Raw genomic sequence first — 21,192 nt, forward strand, 5'->3', positions numbered from 1 at the left:
GGGAAGGGACATGCATGTGGGGCACCGGGGGCTAAGACAGAGCATCATTCAGGTCCGTGATTCTCTCCTCGATCGTCTTCGCCGGAAGATGCGACTTTGACGAGCGCCCTTCCCCGCAGGCCGCCCCGCCTCTCCATTGCTCCGGCCCGCCGGCAAATCCCCGGACCCGAAATTGGGACCCGGTAGGCCGTGGCATGTGACCGCAGGCATGCTTCCCTTCGACGTGCGGTATCGTACACTCGCGCCCACAACCACTTGATCTTGTGGCACCAGCTATGTACGCCAGGTCGAGCCGTTATGCCGCTCTCTCTCAAGTCGACGACGGCGCTCCCCGTGAAGCAATGTCAAGGCTGCGTATACTCGGCGTTGTCTATGCTCCGATTCACTGAGCGCGGCTGCCCAGACTCTTTTGACCACAGAGAAAGGGCCTGTCAAGTACGCCGGGACACATATTTCACAAGCAGCGGACCGCCATGGCCGCCCACAGTTCATGCCGTGGGTAGACTTTGGATGGGCGTATCCACTGGAATCCTGATACGCCGGCGCCTTCGAATACAATCTCTGCCTACGCCTTCAATCGATTACAAGTAACCTCGCCAGCACCTTGTTCAGCACGTGGATGTTACCGCACACGGCAACAATAGCTCGGTGCAGATACTAACGCTGACTGCAGGTCACCTAATTTCAAGACACCTGGAGCTTCTTCACGGACCTTTACGTCTCAGTCCCGCAATGTGAGCTGTGTCTTCCTCAAATACCTGCACAAATTCTGACTGGACAAATGTGGCAGATGAACCACACCATCATGCCCGTTGTGATCGAGCCACAAACCGCTGTAGGAGGACACCCTCCTGTCCCCTTCCCTGGGTCATTCCCCATCGAAATCGAGGAGCACTTCATCGACGCTCTCTCTGACGACTTTCGATCCCTCCGCAGTTGTTCCCTTACCTGTCAGTCCTGGTTGCCCCGTAGCCGTCTCCATCTCTTGCGCAGGATTCGCATACAGACGAGGACCGCACTCGACTCTGTCCTCGAATTCCTCGAAAGACACCCCCACACGCGGTCTCTGATCCGTTCGGTGGCCATGGCGCCCGGTCCCATGGAACGGACCCGGCTCTTCGAGGTGTATCCTGTCACGTTGCTCCGAGAGCTGCCTAATCTGTGTCGGTGGGAGATCCGAGCCCCAACGCTAGACAAGAAGTCCGGTCCGCAGAAGCTTTCCTTCCATAAAACCGTCTTAGCCCACTTCCGTTACTCTCCGATCACAGAGTTCCATATATCTTCCGTTTCGTTTACATCGCATGCTGAGTTCATTCGACTTCTTATGTCCTTCCCGTCTCTGAGGGTTCTGGAGTATCATGACATCCGCTGCACGGAGAAAGGGGGCACGATGGCTATGGATGCACTTGTCCGCCGGCGACCTCTGAAGCTGACGACTCTCCAGGTCAGTACGACAATTGGCGTCAATGTCATCAATCTGAATCCTGAATTTGTTTCAGGCTCAACACTGGCAAAACGCGGAAGAAGGGACACTGTCCTGCTTGCTGGGATTGACTCGTCCTACTCTTCTGAACCTCGTTCTGCGTCGCCGAAAGAGCGTCCAATGGAGACCAGGTAAGATAGAATTCCATTTCGGATTCACCGCTTCGTTGGCCCGATACTCACAAACGCTTCTAGCTGGCGTGACGGAAATGCACCAACTCCGCTCTTTGACGCTGCACGTAGAGCAAGAGCTCAACGATGGCTGGATAGACGTCTTCAAGAGCTCCTTCACAGATGCACAGAGCTGTATGCAAGCACTTGGCTGCGGGGGGTCGCTCGAAGATTTGAAGATACACCTTCATCTATCGAATACTTCCAAACTCTCTCTAGATGAACCTGGGTACGACAATCGGCCCGCCCTGCTTGCTGTGGCTCTCGCTGGACTGCGCATTCGGGATCTCTCCCGGGAGCTTGAACAAGCGTTGCTGGCTCGCGAGTCAGCGCAACCTACAGTGAATCGCCCAACGCGACTCACTTTGATGTTGCATCTCCCGTCCTCTTGGATCCCTAGGCAAGTGGTCTTGAGGACTTTGCACGAATACACCTTCCCGGAACTCAATAGGAGGGGGTTATTATCGACTGGATATGCGAGTGGTTAGCAGACACCGCCACATCTAACGATTGATTCTCACCGTCGATCTTCTACCACCACGTCCAGGCAATATCTACTTACCGAGCCCCTCTCATAAATGCCCAGTGAGGTCTCTCGCGGTATCTCCAGACGGCAGATGGATCGCCAGTGGCTCGAAACAGCTGTCCATTCTTTGGGATACTCTCCTCCAGCGCTCGTCTCACGAGTGGGTAAACTCCATGAACCACGGGCAGACAACCTCCACCTTCGCCTTCTCCCCCGATAGCCGGCGTCTCCTGTGCTCTGCTGGTGCAAAGGGAGCACTTTTTCTCCAGATCAGGGACGTGGCATCCGGTAATTTGCTCGCAGTCCTGCGGGGTCCTTCGATTGGTATTTCCCTCCAGAATCATGCAGCTGTACCCAAGTTCGTCTGTGCTTGGCACCCAGAGATGATCGTTCTCGTATAAACCGTCCGCTCGAGAGTCGCTATTATGATATGGGACGTGCAGACATACCAGTTACGGTCGGCACGCACAGAAACGACTCCCTTTGACGGTGCCTTTCCCCTTCTCTCGCTCAGCGGCCGGTGGCTCGCTGTGAGGAGTACTCCCGCGTCAGTACCTAGGCTGTCCAATCGTCCAGCATGCGTTCTCTGGGACATTCCTTCTGGTTTCCCGGGTGAGATGCTGCCCGGCTGTCCCTCGGGTAGTCGCTGGCTGCATCATTTGACTACGATGGCGACCGGATTGCTATCTCATTCGCGGATAATTTCATCCGTATCTGGCGCACAACGACACGGGAGCAGCTAGCGTGCGTCTTCGAGCCTCGAATCACCGTCCCCGCCAATCCTGGAAATTTCCCCGCGACAAAGGCAATTGCCTTCTCACCTATTGGCGCATATGCCCTATCGCTGCATTTCAAGCATCTTCCTGGAAACGACACTGGCACCGGCGCAACGTTCACCGTCTGGGGGTCCGGCCATACCAAATTTGACACACTTCGCGTGGTCGACGCACGTCATGGGCCCATATGTTCCTATACTGCTCCCTATCATTCTCTGGTGATCTTTTCCTCTGACAAGGCTCGCGTTGTATTCGTGCATGAATATGGAGGGGTCAAAGTATGCAGCCTGACAAGTAGCGGAGTAGCTGTGACAACATCCTTCTCGCGGAAAGCCATCCCAGCTCGCCTGGAGAGGGTTTGGATTCGAGTCGGTACTTCCTGGCCCCTGTCTTGTTTTCCCCAGATGGACAGAAGCTGATTTGGGGAACTGCGGACGGAGAGGTGGAAATCCATCCTCTTGAGGACATCTGACTGTTTACGCGTGCGAGTTACTTAGTTCCATATCAAATTCCTGTGCCACAATCTTGAACGTCGAACGCTTAACGCCTTGAAGTCAGACGAAGTGACCACATTCATGTGTTCGTAGAACCTTGTACGCCATAACACCACATCCTCATATAGTGGGAAGTCTCTTTATGGGAGTATCAGTAGTAGCCGTTTTCCAAATACATAATCCAGGAGATGCTGGATGACCTTATGACGGGGTTCACTAAGTCCTGCTCCTCCGCGACTGACATACTGGCGTCCGACCAAGCATCTCACGTGGGGAGGAAGCCTTGAGGGTAGTCAAAGACCGCCTTCGGGTTCACTTCCCTCATGATTCTTTGCAGCTTCGCCGTATGCGTAGGGTAGTACCACGCGTGAGCCTCCTCACGACTGAGCTGCGAATCGACGTAGTTCGGGTAGCCCATAAAGCGGCCTCCTGGCATCTGTATAGCAAAGACATAGATTTTAGCGTGCAACCCTCAATGCCGTCCAGAATGGCAGGGAGACGTACGGGGTCAGTGACAGACTTCAAGATGCCCGTGATGAAGGGAATCCCGTCGTCAGGGTACGGCAAGGTCGTACTGTATCCAAGGATCTGGAACACACCCCCAGCGTAAGGACTGCATTCAAATGTGAAAGTAGGGCATGGATCGCATACCTGCAGGTTCATGAGCATATCGCGTGCATTGTATGCCGTCGCATCCTGAGGTACCGCTGCGATGGCCGAGTTCTTGCCGCCAAAAACGTCCCAAAGGACGTACCAGTTCACGTCGGCGCTTGTGCCATTATACGTGTATCGCGTGAACGAGAGCGTAGACGCATTCGTGAGCAGGTTGTCGGCGGGGTAGAAAAGCGAGTTAGAATAGAAAGGAATCTGAAAGCCCTGTGCTTCCTGGAGCGCGACCTTCGGGTCGGTCGTTGGGTCGGAATCGGCTTCATACTGTATAAAGCACGGTGAACATTCAGAGGTGACCAAGTCCAAGCTTGAAGATCAAGTCCGTACCACAACGTTCTGGATCCAATTCAGATCCTCGAAGATAGTCGCGGTCGGAACGGAGTCGTTGAGTGCCCCGAGGGCATCCCAAAGAGGTTGGACCGTCCTATTCAAGCCAGTGATCCCGTCGTTGCCGTAGTACGCGCCGTTCAACGAAAAGGTCGGGACTGGGGTGGCTTCTGTGTAACGGACCTGCAGCGCCAAGTCGGAAGGCAAGTCCGTCTCAGCGGCGAAGTGCTGGAATATCTGGAACGCCGAGGACGCAACCTCGGGAGTACTCCAGGTGTACGTGAAGGCAAACGTCGCGGCATGGGTGGGAGCAGGGTGAGTCAGTACCGTAAACCTGGTGATTATGCCGAAAGAAGGTGGGGCGCCGCGGAGCGCCTATGATGTCTTCAGTTCGTAAACGGGCTCAGGACTCCAGTGATAGGTAACGTACCCAGAAGAGGTCGGCATTGGTGTGGTTGTTAGCGATGACGATGGAACCGTCCGCCTTCACGACCTCCATCTCAACGACCTGATCCAAGAATAGACCCCACTTGCGGCCGTGATAGCCAAACCCACCATGAAGATGGCCTGCTACACCGACTTGGGGGCAAGTACCGAATGCGGCCGCACGTTGGCCTGTAGAATGCAACGTAAGCCGGCGAGCTGAAATATGTGGGCAGCTACACGACTCACCATTCTCCCAGAGGAAGTAGTACAAAGGACCAAGTTTGTTACCCGTACCGATTGTGACGTAATCGCCGGACAGCGTAATATTGTTGAGGTTGTCGAGCGAGATGACTAGATGCCCATCCTCACCACCCGTGCTGAAAGACGCGTCTTTGGTGATTCATAGCAAACCATTCTGAGCGGATGACTGAATAGGGCTCAAAGAACGACATACATGAGTGTCCACCGGAACGCGCGTTCACTTTAACGTCGTTCACAGCGCCGCATTTGACCGATGCGCTTACATCATCTGTTGTATTCGGGTACACGAGTGCAGCGGGCTTGTAGATCAACCTCAAATTCACCGGGAGGGAGTCGTTCTGATATGTCGGGTTCGAAGGCGTGACCGGGTTTAGGCCCGCCCTAGTCAAGCAGTCGATGAGCGACGTCGTCGAGTTCCGTTCACGGAGTGAGAGGTCGACGCCGAGAACATCGTCGGAGACCACGGAAGCTGCCCCGGCAATGCCCAGTGCAACGAAGGAGAAGAAGCTAAGGCAGAACATGGCCAGTAGCTATTACCCTATTACCCTTCTAACGGCTATGTTGGAAAACTTGTCCAAGCTTGTCGGACTATTTGACAGGCTACAACATATCAGTAATCTTGACTTGTGGAAGTGCTGCAAAAGCTCACCTCGAACAGTTGCGGCGGAGGCAGCTGACGATGCGGGGTAGTCTGATTTGACGACTCGTCTACAATAAGGGAGAACAAGTGGCCCTTAAACTCTGCTCCGTCTAGTGGGAAGGACCGGGTGGGTCCAGGCGCGACGGAAGAGGCTGAACAACTTCATTGCATCAGTAACTTTGATGTATAGGTCGCGTGGACAGCAGGTCCGAAACAAGTATTTGACAGCTACGCAGCACCGCTGGTCTCGTGGTCTCGGCTCGCGCGCGGCTTAACAAGCAGACACACCGTAGCATATGATGGCTAGTCAGGGCAGGGACATAAGGCACCGAACCGCGGACGGTCTGGTTAAGACTAAGGTCGGCTAAGTAGCAGGTGCGAAAGAAGGGCTGGGACGTAGTAAGCTACTGTCAACGCATGAGCATGCCCAAATCGATGACATCACCGTCTACAAGTCGCCCACGTTCTCTCGGACACCCGCGCATATCCCGCTCCATGTCGGGTGAACGAAAGACTCTTGTAAATGTGAGTGTCTTACAGTAATCTACAAGTAGATGAAGGAGAGTCTCTGTCAAGTCCGTCGCACGCCAAATGCATGTACAGTAAAGTAGTCCAATCAGATAGGGTATCCATGATCTCAATCGTAGATAGGCAGGGGTAACAAGCTGCAAAGGCGAAGGAGCAGAGAAAGACACGGTCAGCCTTAAAATCATCAAGGGACACATGGAGTTCACTTACCGGTCAGCCGGGAACAGGAAGTTGTTTGCGACGTCCTCGCCTTCCAAGAAACGATTGGGATAGAGTACTGCCACAGTAACTCAGCAGGCGCGTAAACAAGCAGTCAAGGATGTACACGTACCGAGATGGCCGCGCAGCTCACGCAACAGGTTCTCCATCTCTTCTCTCTCAGACTGGTCAAACGGCTTTGGGCCCTTATTTTGCCGCTTATCTTTATCCTTGTCTTTATCCTTGTCCTTCTGGCTCTGCCCTTGAACTGGACTTGGGCTTTCCGGAGGCTGAGGCGTGTGCAAAGTGCGTGAATCACCATCACCGTCAAGGTGCTCCTTCTCGCGAGCAAGCTCGTCCTCAGAAGCGTTGGCAGCTTGCTTGGCGATGCGCTGCTGACCGGGCGCGTCGAAATCGGCGGCCTCGGATGGCATGCGAGCCAGCGGAGGGTCCGAGGGGTCATGGTCCTTGAGCTGAGCGACCGTTAAAGGGTGTATTGTGCACGCAGCTAGAGCTTGAGACATACCGGCTTATTCAAGCGCTCGTGGTGGACAACAAACTCCTTGTACTGCTTCCATGTTGTGACTAGATCATCAGGGATGGCGTGGAATACCTTCCGGAAGATCTCCGTCTGCGCATGCTCAGTGAGTAAGATTCGCATGGTATCACAACGAAGTACTCACGTTGTGAGCCGCGGAAGCAACCCATACATCCTTCCAAAAGGCGTCACAAATCGGGTCTTCGAAGCCGTAAGGATCGACGTGGGGCGTGCGCGTCGGGAGATGCCAATGTTTACTCCCCAGCTTCGCCGCGAGATGTTTACGAAGCATCGCACGAGCTCCAGGGGCCTTCTCTTCATCGGAACCCGCATCGACCTTGCTTGACCCCGCATGTGGAACTTCGTTGTCCTCTCGCGGGTTAGCTGCAGCGTTTGCAGGGGCACCGTAGAGCTCCCCAGTCTCGAGCGCCGCCTGGGGAGGAGTCCTATCTGCAGCTTCGGTCTGCGCGATGTCGCCGTTGATATTCGTGTCAGAAGACCGGTCTTGCACGACAGGCCCACGATTAGCATCTCCGTTGTCCATCGCGGACCCATTCTCCTGCTGATTCTTCGGTGCATCTCCGTTCTGAACACGTGCATCCTCACTTGAGGGGCGAGCCTCGCCGGTCTGATGGCGGTCGTTACCAGTGGGAGTTCGGCTCCCGTCCTGATCCTCAGGGACTTCTTCGATGGGTGAGGTTTGGTGCGGACGGTGTTCCATAATGGTCTTCTCCTCCAGTGTGGGGACGACAGAGCTAGGGAACCCTGGCTCCTTCTTCCCATCATGCGTTGACATCTCACGTTCCTCCCTGAGGAACTTGTCACCTGCCGTGTTGTCGGCTCCTTGTGATTTGATCCCAGCCATGCGAATCACCTTCGACATGTCCTTTGCTCCGACCTGTCCGGTGCCGTGGAGGGCTGCAGTAGCCTGAGTCATGACTCAAGGGAGTGCGACATGTCTACACACCTTGTTCAACGCCATCGATGATGTCGTGCATAAGTGCCCCCTTGGACGTATGCTGGTGGGCCTTGCTAATACGCGTCACACCGGCTTCTTTCCCGAATTCCTGTTCCATATCAGGATCCCATGCGTTCTGCTCGTGTGGCTCCTGCAAAGGCTCGGACGACATGAGATCCTCTTCGTACAGCGCGTCAACATCGACGCCAAGATGCTCGCGCATCAGGCGTACGCGGAGGGAGTGTGCAAACCGCCCGACCCTGAATGGCTTGCCGGCCATAGTGCTAAGGGCTACGGTTAGCAGCGGTTAGATGAGAGAACGACACAACCAACCAATCGATCATGTCGGTGTCACGAATGACAGCAGCAATCTCCGAATCTCTGTCACCACGCTGGGATCGTTCATTGATGTTCGCGCTACCGATGATGGCAAGACGGTCGTCGACAATGCAGACCTTCCCGTGGATGTACACTTGCTCAGTAGTCAACACATCCCCACGCAGCTTTCCCCAATTTCGGAGTGAGAAGACGGTGATATAGTCATCGGGCTAGAATATGTCAGCGAGGACGATGGACTGACGTCAAAGAGACGACGTACATCGATGCCTTCCTTCCTTAATCGACCGAAGATCGAGTGCGGTCCACGACAGATCGTTCTGTTCTGACACTCCAAAATGATGCGAATCTGCGCACAACTTGAGTATTTGCGATGGCATACCGGTTGTGTTGCTTACCGCACTAGCGTCGCTGTGGTCGACAGGGAACGCGAAGCCAGGGAGAAGTGGGATGACGATGCAGCACTTCCAAGGGGTGCGCTCTCGGTGTGCCCGGATTATACGATGAACAATGGCGTCTCCTATCCTGTTCTCAACCTTCACCTCGTTGACGACAGTGCTGGAGGAAAATCAGGTCTCGGCTACAAAGGAGGTGCGCCTATATAGCTCACGATGTGATAAAGAACTGGTTCTCGATGTACACGAAGTGCTCCGACAGCTGTATGGCTGTATGTAAGTTGTTATCAGTACAGGGCCAGACAGCAGTGTACAAGACGATGGCCACCTTTAAGATACGCATTCTGAATAGAATGCTCGATGCGATCGGGAGTGCCCAATGACCACGGGCCCGCAGAGCGGCAGATCTGGAGCTCGCACGTTCCGGTCAAACCCATGTCCGCCAGCTCACCGGGCTTGAACTCCGGTGGCGGCAGTAAGAATGGCATCGCACGGGTATGGTTCTTAATGCGGAGGAGATGGTTCCATCGCTGCACGAAGTGCCTCGCAAGATCGCGAGCGGGCTGCCCGACCACTTGCATCGAGACGTCATGCCTAACACCTAAGCTTCAGTAGTGGCATTGCATTCGGGTCAGCTTCATACATACCATGGCATCCTAGGGATCTTGCTCCTGTCATACATGTCATCGAACGGCTTGTTGAGCGTATGGAAGTCCGAGACGCGAGGATTGCTGTAATCCTTGCCTACAGAGGGCGTGAGCCTGATTTTGCTTGTCTCTTATCTCAGTGCGGCACTAACCGGGCCAAATGTGATCACCTCCATCCGATTCAGCTTCAGGGTCATCAACGAGAACGTGTTGCGGGGTATCCCAGCTGTTCCTCGGTTGAGATGCATAAATCGGTGACAAGAGACCATGCGCACCGTCCAAAGCAGTGGTCCAAGCCGCCCATGAAGGCAATTGCTTGGTCGATCACACACAACTTCTCGTGCTGCAAAGGTTGCAACATTAGCACAAGGAAAACTTGTGTAATCTGAGGTGCACGTACGTGCGCCCAGTAAAAGGTTCCAGTCTGGAAATGTGAAGGCGACCGCTGAACCATGATGTTCGGGTGCAGCGCTGTGAGGCGTTGCTTGGCGTAATGGCTGTCCGTCGGGGTTGTCCTGTTCGATACCTCTTGGCTGAAAAGGAATGAGAACCGTATCGTTGCCTCCGAATTGATGAGACGTACTAGAGGATGATATAGACCTTAACACCTTCCTTTGCCTTCTTCTCAAGTAGATGATCTAGTCGGTACTTGTCCATATTCGGTCTACGCAACTGTAGCTCTGGGCAGTAGTCAGTACACAACTTGAGCGACTATCAATTCTGAATAAGGACACACCTGGAGAGAGCCACCAATCGTGGATCTGGATGGTTTCCCGGGCAAGCAGGATTGCCCGCGATAGATTCCAAAAGTAATCTCTCTAGACGCATTACATGAGCACATCCTCTCTCAAAAACTAAGCACCAACGACCTACCCCGTCAACGAGCCACTGTGCTGCGACGTTCAACCTGATCGGCGCAAAGCTGTCGAACCGGTTTCTGCCCGTATAATGGCTGTCCTTTGCAGCGCGCTCCAGGGACGTGATCCACTGCAGCATTTGCCGCTCGTTCTTTGCCGTCAACTTCAGCCGCGTCTGTGCGTTCACAACGTAGAAAACATGCTTCGAGACGTCCTTCGAACCCTTCTTTTTCTTCTTCGTTTCGTCACCGCCGTCGTGGTGTTCGTGCTCGCGGTGCTCGTGCTCTTGCGCGTGCTGAGCAGGCTCGAGCGGATTCGTGTTCGTGGATGGGTCGAGCATAGGCGTGAACGGGTGGGAGGAGCCCGAACTGCTAGACGAGCTGGAGCTCGAAGAGGTTGCGCGCGTGTCTGTCGATGGTCGAGGATGCCCATGACCATCATCAACCGTGAGGTTGTTCGCCGACCTGCTGTGATGGCCATGTCCGTTGGTAGCATGGTGGTGGTGGCCGGGATGGAGAATTTTCGAGACGGCACTCTTGATAGTGCCTACTGTGGATGCGACGCGTTTGCGCTTCGGGGGCTCATACTCGACTTTCGCCTTCTCCTGGCCGCCCGCCATAATCTCTTCCTCTTGATCCGCTGATTCGCTGTCTAGGTGGAACAGGTGCATGCCTTGGCGGTAATACCGCGTCGGCCGCTCGATGGCGAAGTCTTGGTCGATGAGGAATACGTCCCAAACTGTGAGCTGGATCTCCCATTAGCCAAGGTGCACTCGAACAAGCCGCCGACGTCTTACCTCTCCCATCTCTTCCATGACGACCAGGTAGCTCTCTCGGACGCAACACCAACGTTGCTTTTGCTTCTCTCGCCATCCAGCCGCCCGCCGGCCAAAGGATGGTTTGGGAGCTACGCCTTCTAGGCGAAGGAGGCCGGCCTTGTACTGTGTACCTCCGGATTGTGCTAGAGCGACGGTGAGCGCTCCGAACTCTAGGAAACCTGCTAAGCGATTCACTGCAGGATGAAACATCTGTTGGGAAGTCAGGAACAGATGTGCCACGGTGAATCAAAACATGCATACCACAGCACGGATCAGACAGATCAGGTAGTTCTCGAGCGTTTCACGTTGTAGTCGTGCAAAGTCTGCCTTCCCGACATCGCTACCGCGCTCCTTCAAGAATCTGAAGTAGGGAAGGGCTAAGATAAATCGTTAGTATCTGGAATACGCCACAAACGAATAGGGCGTACTCGTCTTCGGGAAGTCAGGCAATGCGTCGATGTTGCGATTGTAAGCTTTAGAAACAGCATAATGCCCGTGCAGGGAGATGAATTCGCGCAACTGACGATATACAACCCACCGCACAGCGCCTTCAGCATATTCGCATTCAATGCGGAAGACAGCCTTGTGGCCATGCATAGGATGGAGACTGTCCGTCACGCGAATCTTCAGGCGATGAAAGAGCGCAGGCACTCTGCGATGACCCTTCTCGTCGCGTTCAATCCAGAACCGGAGCATGAGGGTTGCAAGACCACCAGTGATGAGCTCATCCGTGATGTTCACCGTCGCTGGCGCCACGCTGCGCGCAGACGGATGTTGCGCCTTCGCTTGGCCGGCGATGTGAGGGAGCAACGAGCGCAGGCGGCCCCACTTGGGTGTCTGAGGTGTCCGCGCCTCATTCTTCATGTGCGGCATTGATCGTGCATGGCGGAGACGGGGAGATGTAGGGGACTGGGGTGGAGTAGCGCCAGACGGGCCTGCTGCAGCCTGTTCATCTTCGCTATCTTCGTCCCGGTGTCCGCCTTCGGTATACGTGCGATGCGGCGGCCTGGGCGGGGGCTCTTCGTCGCGCGGGGTCTGACGGGGAGACTCCGTGATCCATTTCATCGGGTTCCATGACGCGTCTTGGAAATAGCTGTCTCGCCGCTTGTGTCTACGCTCGCGCTGCTCCCTTTCTTCGTAGTCGAGTGCACCACGAAAGGGGGACATTGCCGGTGGGAAGTCGTTCACTCTGTCTGGATCCTCGTCCTCGAATTGGGAGTTCTGGCGGGAGCTTCCTTCACGCTTTGATGCCGCAGGGAAACCATGGCCTGCCGCGCTGGATATGGAGTAGCTGTAGGATATCGACCGTGGCGGACCAGACCTCTGCTGAGGGGTACCTGGGGCAGGTGTGCGCTGAACGGTGGAGTTGCGGGAAGAGGAAACTGGGAACGACCGTTTCGAAACAGGAGACGCGGGCGAAGTGTCTTCCGGACGGTCGCGCGCGGGTTGCTTCAGAACAGCGAGCTCAGGGCCGTGCAGTTAAACATGAAACATCATGAACACGCACCTCCGGAAGCTTTTCGTAAGACTTCTTCACGTTGTCTTTTCCATCCTCATCGTCTTTCCATGGACTATCGTCTTTGATTTCCTCGCGGTGGCTGCGATTTACTGCCGGTGTGTCCTAGTGAAACGCAACAACTGCCGTTCATTTTTCATCATCCTACAATATATTTCACGCATACCACAGGAGGCCGGGCCAATGGTGGGGTGGACGGATGCATGTCGAGTGCAGCTTTGTCGGCGCTGCGCTCATGCTGGTGATTTGAGATGGCGTGTTTGACGACGTCGACGAGTCCCTCGGGAGGCCTCGCGACAGAGGCCATGCTAACCTAGGGGCTGCGCTGAAGCGAACCGTTTGGGAGCAGCAGACTCGACAGAGTGGAGAAGGAGACACAGGTCATATACTCGAGCTCAGTCCGCAGCCTTATGACGTCTCTGTTGCACAGGCGCCCATACGACACCTGCCGACTATGTACCGTACAGCGTCATGACTTTCAATGGTACCATGTGTTGACCCTGACAAACTACTGTGCCTGCAGAAACCCGAGATTGTATATTGCGGCTCCTCTAGGTTCGCAAACTTGCATTCGCCCCGGTCTCGTGGCGCCGGGCCCTTCGCGCGCGCGGCGGCCTCAGGCTCGAGGTATAACGTCAGTATTCTTTCGACCGTAGCATCTGGCCGCAGCCAATTTGCTTGAACCTTGTATCATTTCTAACAGCGTAGGATCCCATGATCCGCCCTTGGACGTACGAGCGATCTCTCTGCTCACCATAAGTGAATCGTCCACTTCACCGGCGCCGCGGAAAGCGTTTGCTAGCGCCTGGCCTCTTGTTTCTTTGTATCTTCTCCGGTCACCAGCTGATTTCGATCATGCCCTAGATGAGCGCAACCACGGCAGTACACATTCCAACTCCCAAGGTTCCGTGCCATCGTTGTAAACAGATTCATGACACACCTGCAGCGGTCCTTATGGCATGCGCCAAATGTGAACGTGCATGGCACCACAGTTAGTATGACTGAGAGCTAGTGGTGTTGAATGTCTTCTCTAACCTGGCGTCCTTCAGCATGCCACGTCCCACCGGTTTCTGAGAAAGAGATCCTCGAACGGATCGACCTTGATAAACAGGGGAAGCGTGATGTAGGCCTTAGAGCTTGGCAATGTAGGCGCTGCACGAAGAAGATCCGGGTTGAGCCGCCTCCACCCGCCCTGCCTGCTGCTGGTCCGTCAGACGGGACAACGCAGACATTTGTACCACGCCTACAATTCGACTCTTCTAGCAGCGAGCATCCACACTCCCTTGGCCAGGTCACGACCAATATCCCACCCCGAGCAAGATCCTCAGCTCCCGTGCCAACTCTCATAATAGAGGACGAGGATATCACAATCGTGGATGACTGCTCCCAGCAATGTCAACCAATCATTGCTCAGAACAACCCGGCAGGCAAAGATCCACCAGTCATAGAGCGATCCTCAGGAAACCAACCACAAAAACCGCGTGCTCCTGTTGTTGTTCTCCCTGAACCACCACATACTGTGGCATCGACATGGGATGTCTCTAATGCTCATCCTCTAACTCATGGAAATAGCAGAAACCAGAATTCCACACGACTGTCGAAGACTGCACAAGTGCGTGTCTATAATTCCCGTGTGTGTATGTGACACTACTCACAAGTCTTTCTTGTCAGAAGCGACCGATGCAAGCCCCGCTCACCATCGCCCCGCTCCATGCAGCTGGAGGCTCTGCCATCACGTATGCTGGTCCTAGCGCTCGTCCTGGGCGTTCCTTCCCCTCTCCTCCGGATTCTCCTCATCCACGTCCGACCAGGACGGCACTAACCTCGCCTCGTCCTGATCAATCGCCATCTCCTCATCCTCACCCCGTTCAGCCTGAGCCGCCGGTGCCGCAGACCGAGCCTCAAGCATCCATTGCCGCCAATACGAAGACCATTAGCTCGGCGGACATTCGCGCTCTCATATCCAACATGCGCTCTGATGGTCGGCTCGCCCCGCCTCCCGATGTCCAATACATCCATACTCGCGCACGCAACCCCGACCCTGCGTTCGTAACATTCCAAGCAGGGCCCTCACTCAGACCTTCCCAGTCGCGAGCCCGGAAATTGGCCTACGAACTTACGATTAATCCCGGTCTCGAGGCCGCCGAGCCGAAGCTCAACGACCCCGACAAGCGGGAGATGGACGTCGACGGTAGGGGACGCTCCGAGCCCGAGCCTGAACCGACGCCGCTCGAGGAGTTCAACGGAGAAGCTGGGCAAGAGTTGGAAGATCCCCATAATATTGACGATCTGTACGGGGACGTCGCTCCACGCTACCGCAACCAGCCTCCAAGGCGTTCTAAGTCGAAGACCATTCCTCCGCCTTCACCACCACAGGAGACCACATTGCTCTTCTCTGCGCTTGACAAACGACCGTCTAAACCAGACGCCCTTGGGCTTCTGCTCGACAAGCAGCTGCGAATCGAGGAAAATCGTCGAGCCAAGGGCAACGCTGCGTCCCGACCGCGTAAGCTAGTTGCACCGCAGGAATTGAAGGGGAAGGCTTTGAAGAGGAAGCAGAAGACGGGCCTCTATTTCTCTATTCACGAGGAGCGGGAACAGGCTGCAGCTGGTTAGCTGCTATATGAGGGGAAATTGTTCGATTCTGAAGGTGTATTGGGCTGAGCAGTGGAATAGGGTAATAAGTCGGGTCTCCTAGCATACACGTTACTTGGCTAAAGACAGCGTCGTTCCCGTATCCTTGAGTGTTCCACGCCATTCCGTCCTATGCACACTTCGTCGGCTCTAGCGATGTTTCGGAGGAATAATGATGCGTCGTACATGTCCACGAGACTAAGAAGGCTGCCTGAACCGCGTCCTATTGGGTACGTCTCCCTGTGCAGGGTCTGCAGATCTAAGTAGATGGGATATCGATGCGATAGTCCACCGCAATCTAGTAGCTGCGAAGGCTATCCGTGGCCTAGCTTTCAGGGTGATATGGACGTCCGAGTCGCTGACAAACAATCGGACTCAACATGGGACCGTGGGCGCTTCCAGAGAAGGACTGAAGTCTCGGCTGTATGCATACCTTGCACTGCACACTTTCCGCAATATGTCGAGCGGCTCGTCTCAAGACATACGTGGAGAAGCAATACATGGCACGCCGCGGTCTGGTCCTGGATCATCCTTGGTAAAGACACCAGCACATTTGAATAGCTCGGGTCTCCGAATTGAGTATGCCGAAGGAAAAGGGCGAGGCGTATACGGTGAGCCATGTTCACTTCTTCGATATGCTTTGACTCAATCACCAAAGAGTGATCATCAGCCTGCAGGGAGATATCTGCGCAGACCCTAATCGAGATCAGCCCAGTCTTGCTCTTCAGTGCGGCTGAATACGAAGAGCATGGAAGGCATACTGTCCTCGACCATTACACCTTCGTCTGGCGGGACGGGCACATGGCACTCGCTCTCGGATTAGGTTAGCACTAAATTTCCTCATAATTGTTAGCGGAAACCAGAACGCGACCGTGATCTTGAACCCTGTTAGGATCATTATTCAATCACTCCCAAAACCCAAATGTTTCGTACACCATCGACCCTTCAACAGAATCCATCAATTATGTCACATCTCGGAGAGTAATACCGGATGAAGAGCTGTGTATCTTTTATGGACACAAGCTGTGGTTTGATCCAGTTGGTACTACGGATACAATGCCTGCCGATGCCATAGAGGAGCGCGACGACGGGTGGGGAGGTCTCTCGGGCGTGGCCGACGATGAAGACGATGAGGTGGCCCGTGGTGCAAATGAACCGTTCGACAGCTTCGCAGATGGGGATCCATCCCAGCTCGTACCAGAGGAAGCGTTGCCGTTCAAGCGTTTGAAGCTTACGCCGGACGAGGAGGAAGAAGGCATGGATTCAGTGCGTACAGGTATGTGACTTTGTATGTGTTGTTGCAACCCCTCTCATGGACGGTTTTGGAAGAGGAGGCCTGGGTAGTCGATCTCCCGGACCCTCGATTGGCGGCCACGATGCTTAAGTGCGTGCGTGTATCAAGTCGGCGCTCCTTGCATATATTAATTGAGCTCGGTTGCTTCGTAGATGGCTCAAACAAAGTGGACTTGACACGCTGTCCATGGCACATCTCAAACGGATACGCAAAGTCGACGATAAGATGAGCATGGTTCTCATTCTGACCCGTGAACATCCCCAACCACCCGCATTCCCTGAAAATATCGTGCTGCCGCCACCTTACGTCCTGACCGTCCCGAAAACCGCTGCCCTGACGATGACTTCGCTGAAGCTGAAATCATCACTATGGCCGACAATATATGCGCCTCGCAAGAGATTCGAGCCTGAGCCGTGGTCGAGAGGCAAGGTTCGCTGGGCTTGCGAAGCCATCAAGCAAGTCATCAAACAAGCGCGAGAGGCGGGCGACAAGGGCGAGGTACGCTCCCCTGTTCGTCGGGCTTCTTATATCAAACGTTTATACGGTGCAGATACCTATAGCGGCATACGTACCTGTTCCCTACGACGAAGAAACACGTATAGCAACACACATGTATGAGCCCATCAGTGCGCACGATACCCGCACGTCTCTCTGCCATCCCCTCCGCCACTCCATCATAAACCTCGTCCGCGACGTCGGTGAGCTCCGTGCATCAACCTTGCACCCGTCTTCAACCCCCACTCTCCCCTCAACCCCTGCTTTCGATACCACCTCTCCCCCGCATCAGCTCACAACCGTCACCGACGTGCCCACGCCTTCTCTCGACAAAGTGTCAGCTGTACTCTCCCAGCCGCACTCCCATCCGCTTCCTGCGTTACAGGACTTGCCGCAATCCACACCCATCTCAGAGGCAGAGGCAGAGAATCGATCAGTCAATGGCGCGCACTACCTCCTGACATCCCTCACGCTCTTCACGACGCACGAGCCGTGCATAATGTGCAGCATGGCGCTCCTGCATTCGCGCGTCAAGGAGGTTGTCTACATGATCCCGATGGAGAAGACCGGCGGGTGCGGGAGCTTGACTTGTGTGCCACGATTGGAAGGTGTTAATCATCGATATGTGGTCAACGTCTGGAAGGATATGGGAAAAGAGTGGGTAGAGCAGAACGGGTTAGAGGTGAATGACGCATGCGATGCGTAAGCTGGTAATCGTTTTGACTGTACGAGCGAAAGAGGCCGTTGGCTATCGATATCATTGACTTGCGCCTGCCCCCGAAGGGGGGAGCGGAATGAGTGTGGTGTCGCCATGCTTCAACGTGCGCAAGCCAGTCCGTGTTATTCGCAGCCGACTAGGACAGCACGGATCGGGACAAGCGACCTCCGCATCCGTCGACATCCAGTCGCTGTTTGCACTCGCGCGCTGCTTCGCGGCGAGGAGAGGCATAACCGCGCCTGTGGTGGTATCATGAGCCGAAATAATGGCAGTCATTGCAGCGATATGACATAGGAGAGATATTGACTCAAGGAGTAGATGGAGATACCTTGTCCCGGGGGAAGGCAGAGCATCTCGCCTTCGAGTATGAAGTGGTCCCCTTCCTTGGCTCCGCACATGATTCGCTTGCCTGGAGGACAGATCACTTCAACGCGAAGATCATACAATTGAAAAGTGTCGTTTTCGTTAATCCCAGTGATAGCTGCAGAGTCGTCGGAGGGTAGTGATGACATGATGATAGCTCCCGCACATGCATCAATCAGCGCTGAAGCTCTGGAGCCTGGAGGACGGCAAGTATTCTGGCGTCTATCCCTCTGCACTTCCTGCATCCTCAGGATAGTCTGTACCTTCAGTCCTCTCTTAGCTTTAATGCTGCGCGTTTCAGACGGCAATTCCAAGACGGAACTGAACATGCCCTCCAACGTGTCGATTTCGGGCCCATCAAGCGCATATACTCCACCCGAACTTTCGAAACTGACGGTGCCTCAGCTGAAGGCTCTCTGCAAAGAAAGGAAGATATCTGGCTACTCGAAACTCGGAAAGCAACCCCTTCTGCAGAAGTTGACTGCATCTGGATATTACTCTGGAAATGCCGGCGAGCTGAGCACCTCTGGGTCAAAACATACCGTGGCGACAACCCTCGTTCCAACAGCCTCGGATCGCCCATCCTCCTCTAGAGGCTCCCAAAGACCGGAGAGCGCGCTACAGACAGTACCCGATACTCTCTATCAGCGCTCTGCATTCTCCGACAGTATCGCGCCCGAAACTATACCTAATCATAACATACCCATAACGCGGCCTCCCTCTGTCGCTGCTAATACCTCATTACTCGCAATCACGACACCTTCATCCCAAACGAAGAGAGCTGAAAACGCAGGGACTCGCCAGCGTCATCAAATTCAAACCACCGACGGAGACTCTCTGCCCTTGGATTCGCCAACTGGGTCACCGTGCCTGGAGCACGTCCTGGGATCTCCATCTCGAGCAAACCAGACTTCTGAGGCAGCAATTTCTGGCAATGGTTCTGTCGCCACCGTTCAAGGATGTCCTGTCCCGGCTGCGTCCTCTACGAGGCAGCGAACCCATACAAGCATTGATCATAGCATGCCTCCGCCACCGCCCAAAAGAGCCCGGGTACTGCCACTTGCGTCTTCTCTCCTCTCCAAAACTACTAGTGCCCCTTCGTCAGTTTTTGCTCCTTCCAAGAGGTTCAAGCCACTCGTTATCACCAGGCGTCTGCCGTCGAATACTACTACACCCACTTGTGCCCAGGCTGTTCCGCAAGCCGAAAATTATGTTCTTGGACATGATGCCCTAAACAAACCCCTGGAAGCTTCCCTGCTGGAGCTCGAGAGCAATGCTATCACTATGCCACAATTGTCGGCCATCGCCATGCCTCCGACCCTCTCCCAGAGGAAGCGCGTCCAGCGATGGGCTGTGATTCTCAGCGGACTATCTGACCAGGAACGGGCTGTATGCGTCCTAGTCTCGCGCGCCTTCCGATATGCAGGTGCGCCGGAACAGCTGGGTCAAACGTTTAATGTTTGTCATGTTGTGACTGGACAGTATACCTCTCCGCTGCTTGCCTCCTTGCCAGGGACTACACTGGCCGTCGGCTGCGAGAGGATGTCTTGAAGAAGTACCCCCCAGCGATGACCAACATGTGGCCGTATCTTCGTGTGCGCGAGACAGAAGTCGCCAGGAGGCGCAGCATATTCGAGTCTTCGTTCCTTTGGAGACTCATTCGGAAGCTGGGCCTCTCGGATCCCATCGCAGCCCATATTTGGGCCAGTCCCGATCACCCAAAACAACTTTCGATTGCGGTCAGGTGAGTGGCCTGGTGATGTCAAACTAGACGTAGAACGTTGATAGCGTGGCAGGTTCGTACTGACAAGAGCGTGGTTTGAGCTCTCAATTGGGTTACCCCACGACAGCAGAACCAACCCAAACTCGTGGCTACACGGCACAATTGTCGATGTGCGGGAAGTCGTCCCGTCAGAAGTCTGGTCTGTCACCATCCACTACTCAACATGTCTCACTCCACCGCGCGAGCGAGAAGTTCTATATATCCTCGAGGCTACGTGCGAAGTTATAGGTCGACCGTCGAATGGATGCATACTTTCTCTTGGCGAGAGCGCAGCGGCAGGTCTCCCCCTCCGCGCCGATTGGTCGACGTATATTGCTCACCGCGTCGCTCCCTGTTCTATTGCAAAGCCACTCGTCTCACACATGAAGTGGGCATGTCAAGAGGATTACGATCAAGGAATTAGCACGCTTTGGCTGAAGAGGGTTTCTGTGGAAGGTCAATTGGGCATAACGAAACGCACGATCGCTGATCGCTACGTGATGGCGTGCGTAGTCGGGAACAGGTGAGTCTCTTGCCACAACGTGATTAACGCCAGTCATTGCGTAGGACCTGCTGACTTTTTGTCGTAGCATAAGTGGGCATTGGATGACTACGAACGAGATGGCGCAAGAATTCGCTGGCCTCCCAGCTCGTGTCGCTCCTCAATATGGAAAGCAAAAGAACACAACACTGAATTTGTTCCTTCCCGAGTGAGTGCAGTTGATCATGCGGTCCTCAGCGATTAAGATCCCACCGAACAGACACCATCACGTGGAGAGCGTGCACTTGGCTGGCCCCGGCGGGAAAAACTTACATCCTGCCCTTGCGGTTATTCAAACACCTCATCGAGAATACTTCGTCTTACGCGACAACGGTATGCAGGTCGGGTGCGAGGAGGATGGCGTTGCGGATATCTGGCAGGAGTTGCTCCGGTGTGACTGCAGAGGCAACCCGGTATAGACGAGGTAGACCCTCTGAAGTATCTCTTGCTCGCAATGCCCTTTGTGAAACATTGTTTGGCATGTGTCAGCTCCGTCCTTGATCGTCTGCAAAGTAGCATGTCGCCGTGTTGCCTCTCCCACCTCCAGCCACAGCGCTTGGTACTCCAAGCATGCCTTCTCTATTCAGCTACACTAGTATATTGTATGCACACCCGCCGCAGTGCAGTGACAATTCGGAGTCGGCATCTTGAGCGCGTTCGAGGTAATTGAGAAGCGTAGAGATAGGGGACGAGAGCGTCCCGTGACGAAATTGAGTCTGAAGGTGTTACACATATGCATGATCGCTGGCGTTGGATCGTAATGGAACATTAATGTGTCGCGGTCGACGTAACGGTATGTAGTTGACTCGTATAGAGCAATATG

At 54.6% G+C, this 21,192-nt stretch overlaps 6 protein-coding genes across 6 annotated transcripts; 3 read left to right on the forward strand and 3 right to left on the reverse strand.

The window, feature by feature from the left end:
* Positions 1-3,578: 3,578 nt before the first annotated feature.
* DICSQDRAFT_183396 (FAD-binding domain-containing protein) lies at positions 3,579-5,836 on the reverse strand. The gene is made up of 8 exons (XM_007370084.1): positions 5,782-5,836; positions 5,326-5,732; positions 5,118-5,261; positions 4,876-5,060; positions 4,446-4,820; positions 4,101-4,382; positions 3,954-4,037; positions 3,579-3,885 (listed from the first exon to the last, which is right to left on the reverse strand). Exons 2-8 carry the CDS (start codon positions 5,651-5,653, stop codon positions 3,715-3,717), a joined length of 1,569 nt encoding a protein of 522 aa, XP_007370146.1. The 5' UTR covers positions 5,654-5,732; positions 5,782-5,836; the 3' UTR covers positions 3,579-3,714.
* Positions 5,837-6,261: 425 nt separating this feature from the next.
* On the reverse strand, positions 6,262-12,928 carry DICSQDRAFT_92697 (phospholipase D). Its single transcript, XM_007370085.1, has 23 exons — positions 12,729-12,928; positions 12,554-12,667; positions 11,475-12,495; positions 11,308-11,423; positions 11,026-11,256; positions 10,246-10,974; positions 10,109-10,190; positions 9,956-10,052; positions 9,773-9,905; positions 9,648-9,715; positions 9,525-9,598; positions 9,373-9,469; positions 9,054-9,319; positions 8,941-8,995; positions 8,729-8,888; positions 8,593-8,679; positions 8,328-8,542; positions 8,004-8,278; positions 7,182-7,954; positions 7,025-7,129; positions 6,632-6,971; positions 6,511-6,577; positions 6,262-6,437 (listed from the first exon to the last, which is right to left on the reverse strand). The coding sequence occupies exons 1-23, from the start codon at positions 12,867-12,869 to the stop codon at positions 6,410-6,412; spliced, it is 5,274 nt and encodes a 1,757-aa protein (XP_007370147.1). The 5' UTR covers positions 12,870-12,928; the 3' UTR covers positions 6,262-6,409.
* A 792-nt stretch (positions 12,929-13,720) lies between these two features.
* Positions 13,721-15,178, forward strand: DICSQDRAFT_183398 (uncharacterized protein; the record flags this gene model as incomplete). Its single annotated transcript, XM_007370086.1, has 2 exons — positions 13,721-14,174; positions 14,234-15,178. Exon 2 carries the CDS (start codon positions 14,243-14,245, stop codon positions 15,176-15,178), a length of 936 nt encoding a protein of 311 aa, XP_007370148.1. The 5' UTR covers positions 13,721-14,174; positions 14,234-14,242.
* A 475-nt stretch (positions 15,179-15,653) lies between these two features.
* Positions 15,654-17,691, forward strand: DICSQDRAFT_112171 (uncharacterized protein; the record flags this gene model as incomplete). The annotated part of the gene is made up of 7 exons (XM_007370087.1): positions 15,654-15,807; positions 15,867-16,019; positions 16,089-16,472; positions 16,526-16,580; positions 16,643-16,988; positions 17,041-17,286; positions 17,407-17,691. The coding sequence occupies 7 exons, from the start codon at positions 15,654-15,656 to the stop codon at positions 17,689-17,691; spliced, it is 1,623 nt and encodes a 540-aa protein (XP_007370149.1).
* Positions 17,692-17,742: 51 nt separating this feature from the next.
* Positions 17,743-18,215, reverse strand: DICSQDRAFT_70131 (uncharacterized protein; the record flags this gene model as incomplete). Its single annotated transcript, XM_007370088.1, has 2 exons — positions 17,743-17,942; positions 18,011-18,215. 2 exons carry the CDS (start codon positions 18,213-18,215, stop codon positions 17,743-17,745), a joined length of 405 nt encoding a protein of 134 aa, XP_007370150.1.
* A 178-nt stretch (positions 18,216-18,393) lies between these two features.
* Positions 18,394-20,788, forward strand: DICSQDRAFT_70240 (uncharacterized protein; the record flags this gene model as incomplete). The annotated part of the gene is made up of 6 exons (XM_007370089.1): positions 18,394-18,932; positions 19,074-19,492; positions 19,549-19,805; positions 19,855-20,351; positions 20,419-20,538; positions 20,590-20,788. 6 exons carry the CDS (start codon positions 18,394-18,396, stop codon positions 20,786-20,788), a joined length of 2,031 nt encoding a protein of 676 aa, XP_007370151.1.
* Positions 20,789-21,192: the final 404 nt, after the last annotated feature.

This window comes from Dichomitus squalens (genome assembly GCF_000275845.1).
Source record: "Dichomitus squalens LYAD-421 SS1 unplaced genomic scaffold DICSQscaffold_61, whole genome shotgun sequence".
NCBI lineage: Eukaryota > Fungi > Basidiomycota > Agaricomycetes > Polyporales > Polyporaceae > Dichomitus > Dichomitus squalens.

Coding starts and splice junctions, on each gene's coding strand:
- DICSQDRAFT_183396 (XM_007370084.1), bottom strand. CDS start 5,653: ATGTTCTGCCTTAGCTTCTTCTCCTTCGTTGCACTGGGCATTGCCGGG. Junction 4,038..4,100: donor ATATGCTCATGAACCTGCAG/GTATGCGATCCA, acceptor GGTGTGTTCCAG/ATCCTTGGATACAGTACGAC. Junction 3,886..3,953: donor TGAAGTCTGTCACTGACCCC/GTACGTCTCCCT, acceptor TTTGCTATACAG/ATGCCAGGAGGCCGCTTTAT.
- DICSQDRAFT_92697 (XM_007370085.1), bottom strand. CDS start 12,869: ATGGCCTCTGTCGCGAGGCCTCCCGAGGGACTCGTCGACGTCGTCAAA. Junction 10,975..11,025: donor TCATGGAAGAGATGGGAGAG/GTAAGACGTCGG, acceptor TGGGAGATCCAG/CTCACAGTTTGGGACGTATT. Junction 10,191..10,245: donor CACAGTGGCTCGTTGACGGG/GTAGGTCGTTGG, acceptor TAATGCGTCTAG/AGAGATTACTTTTGGAATCT.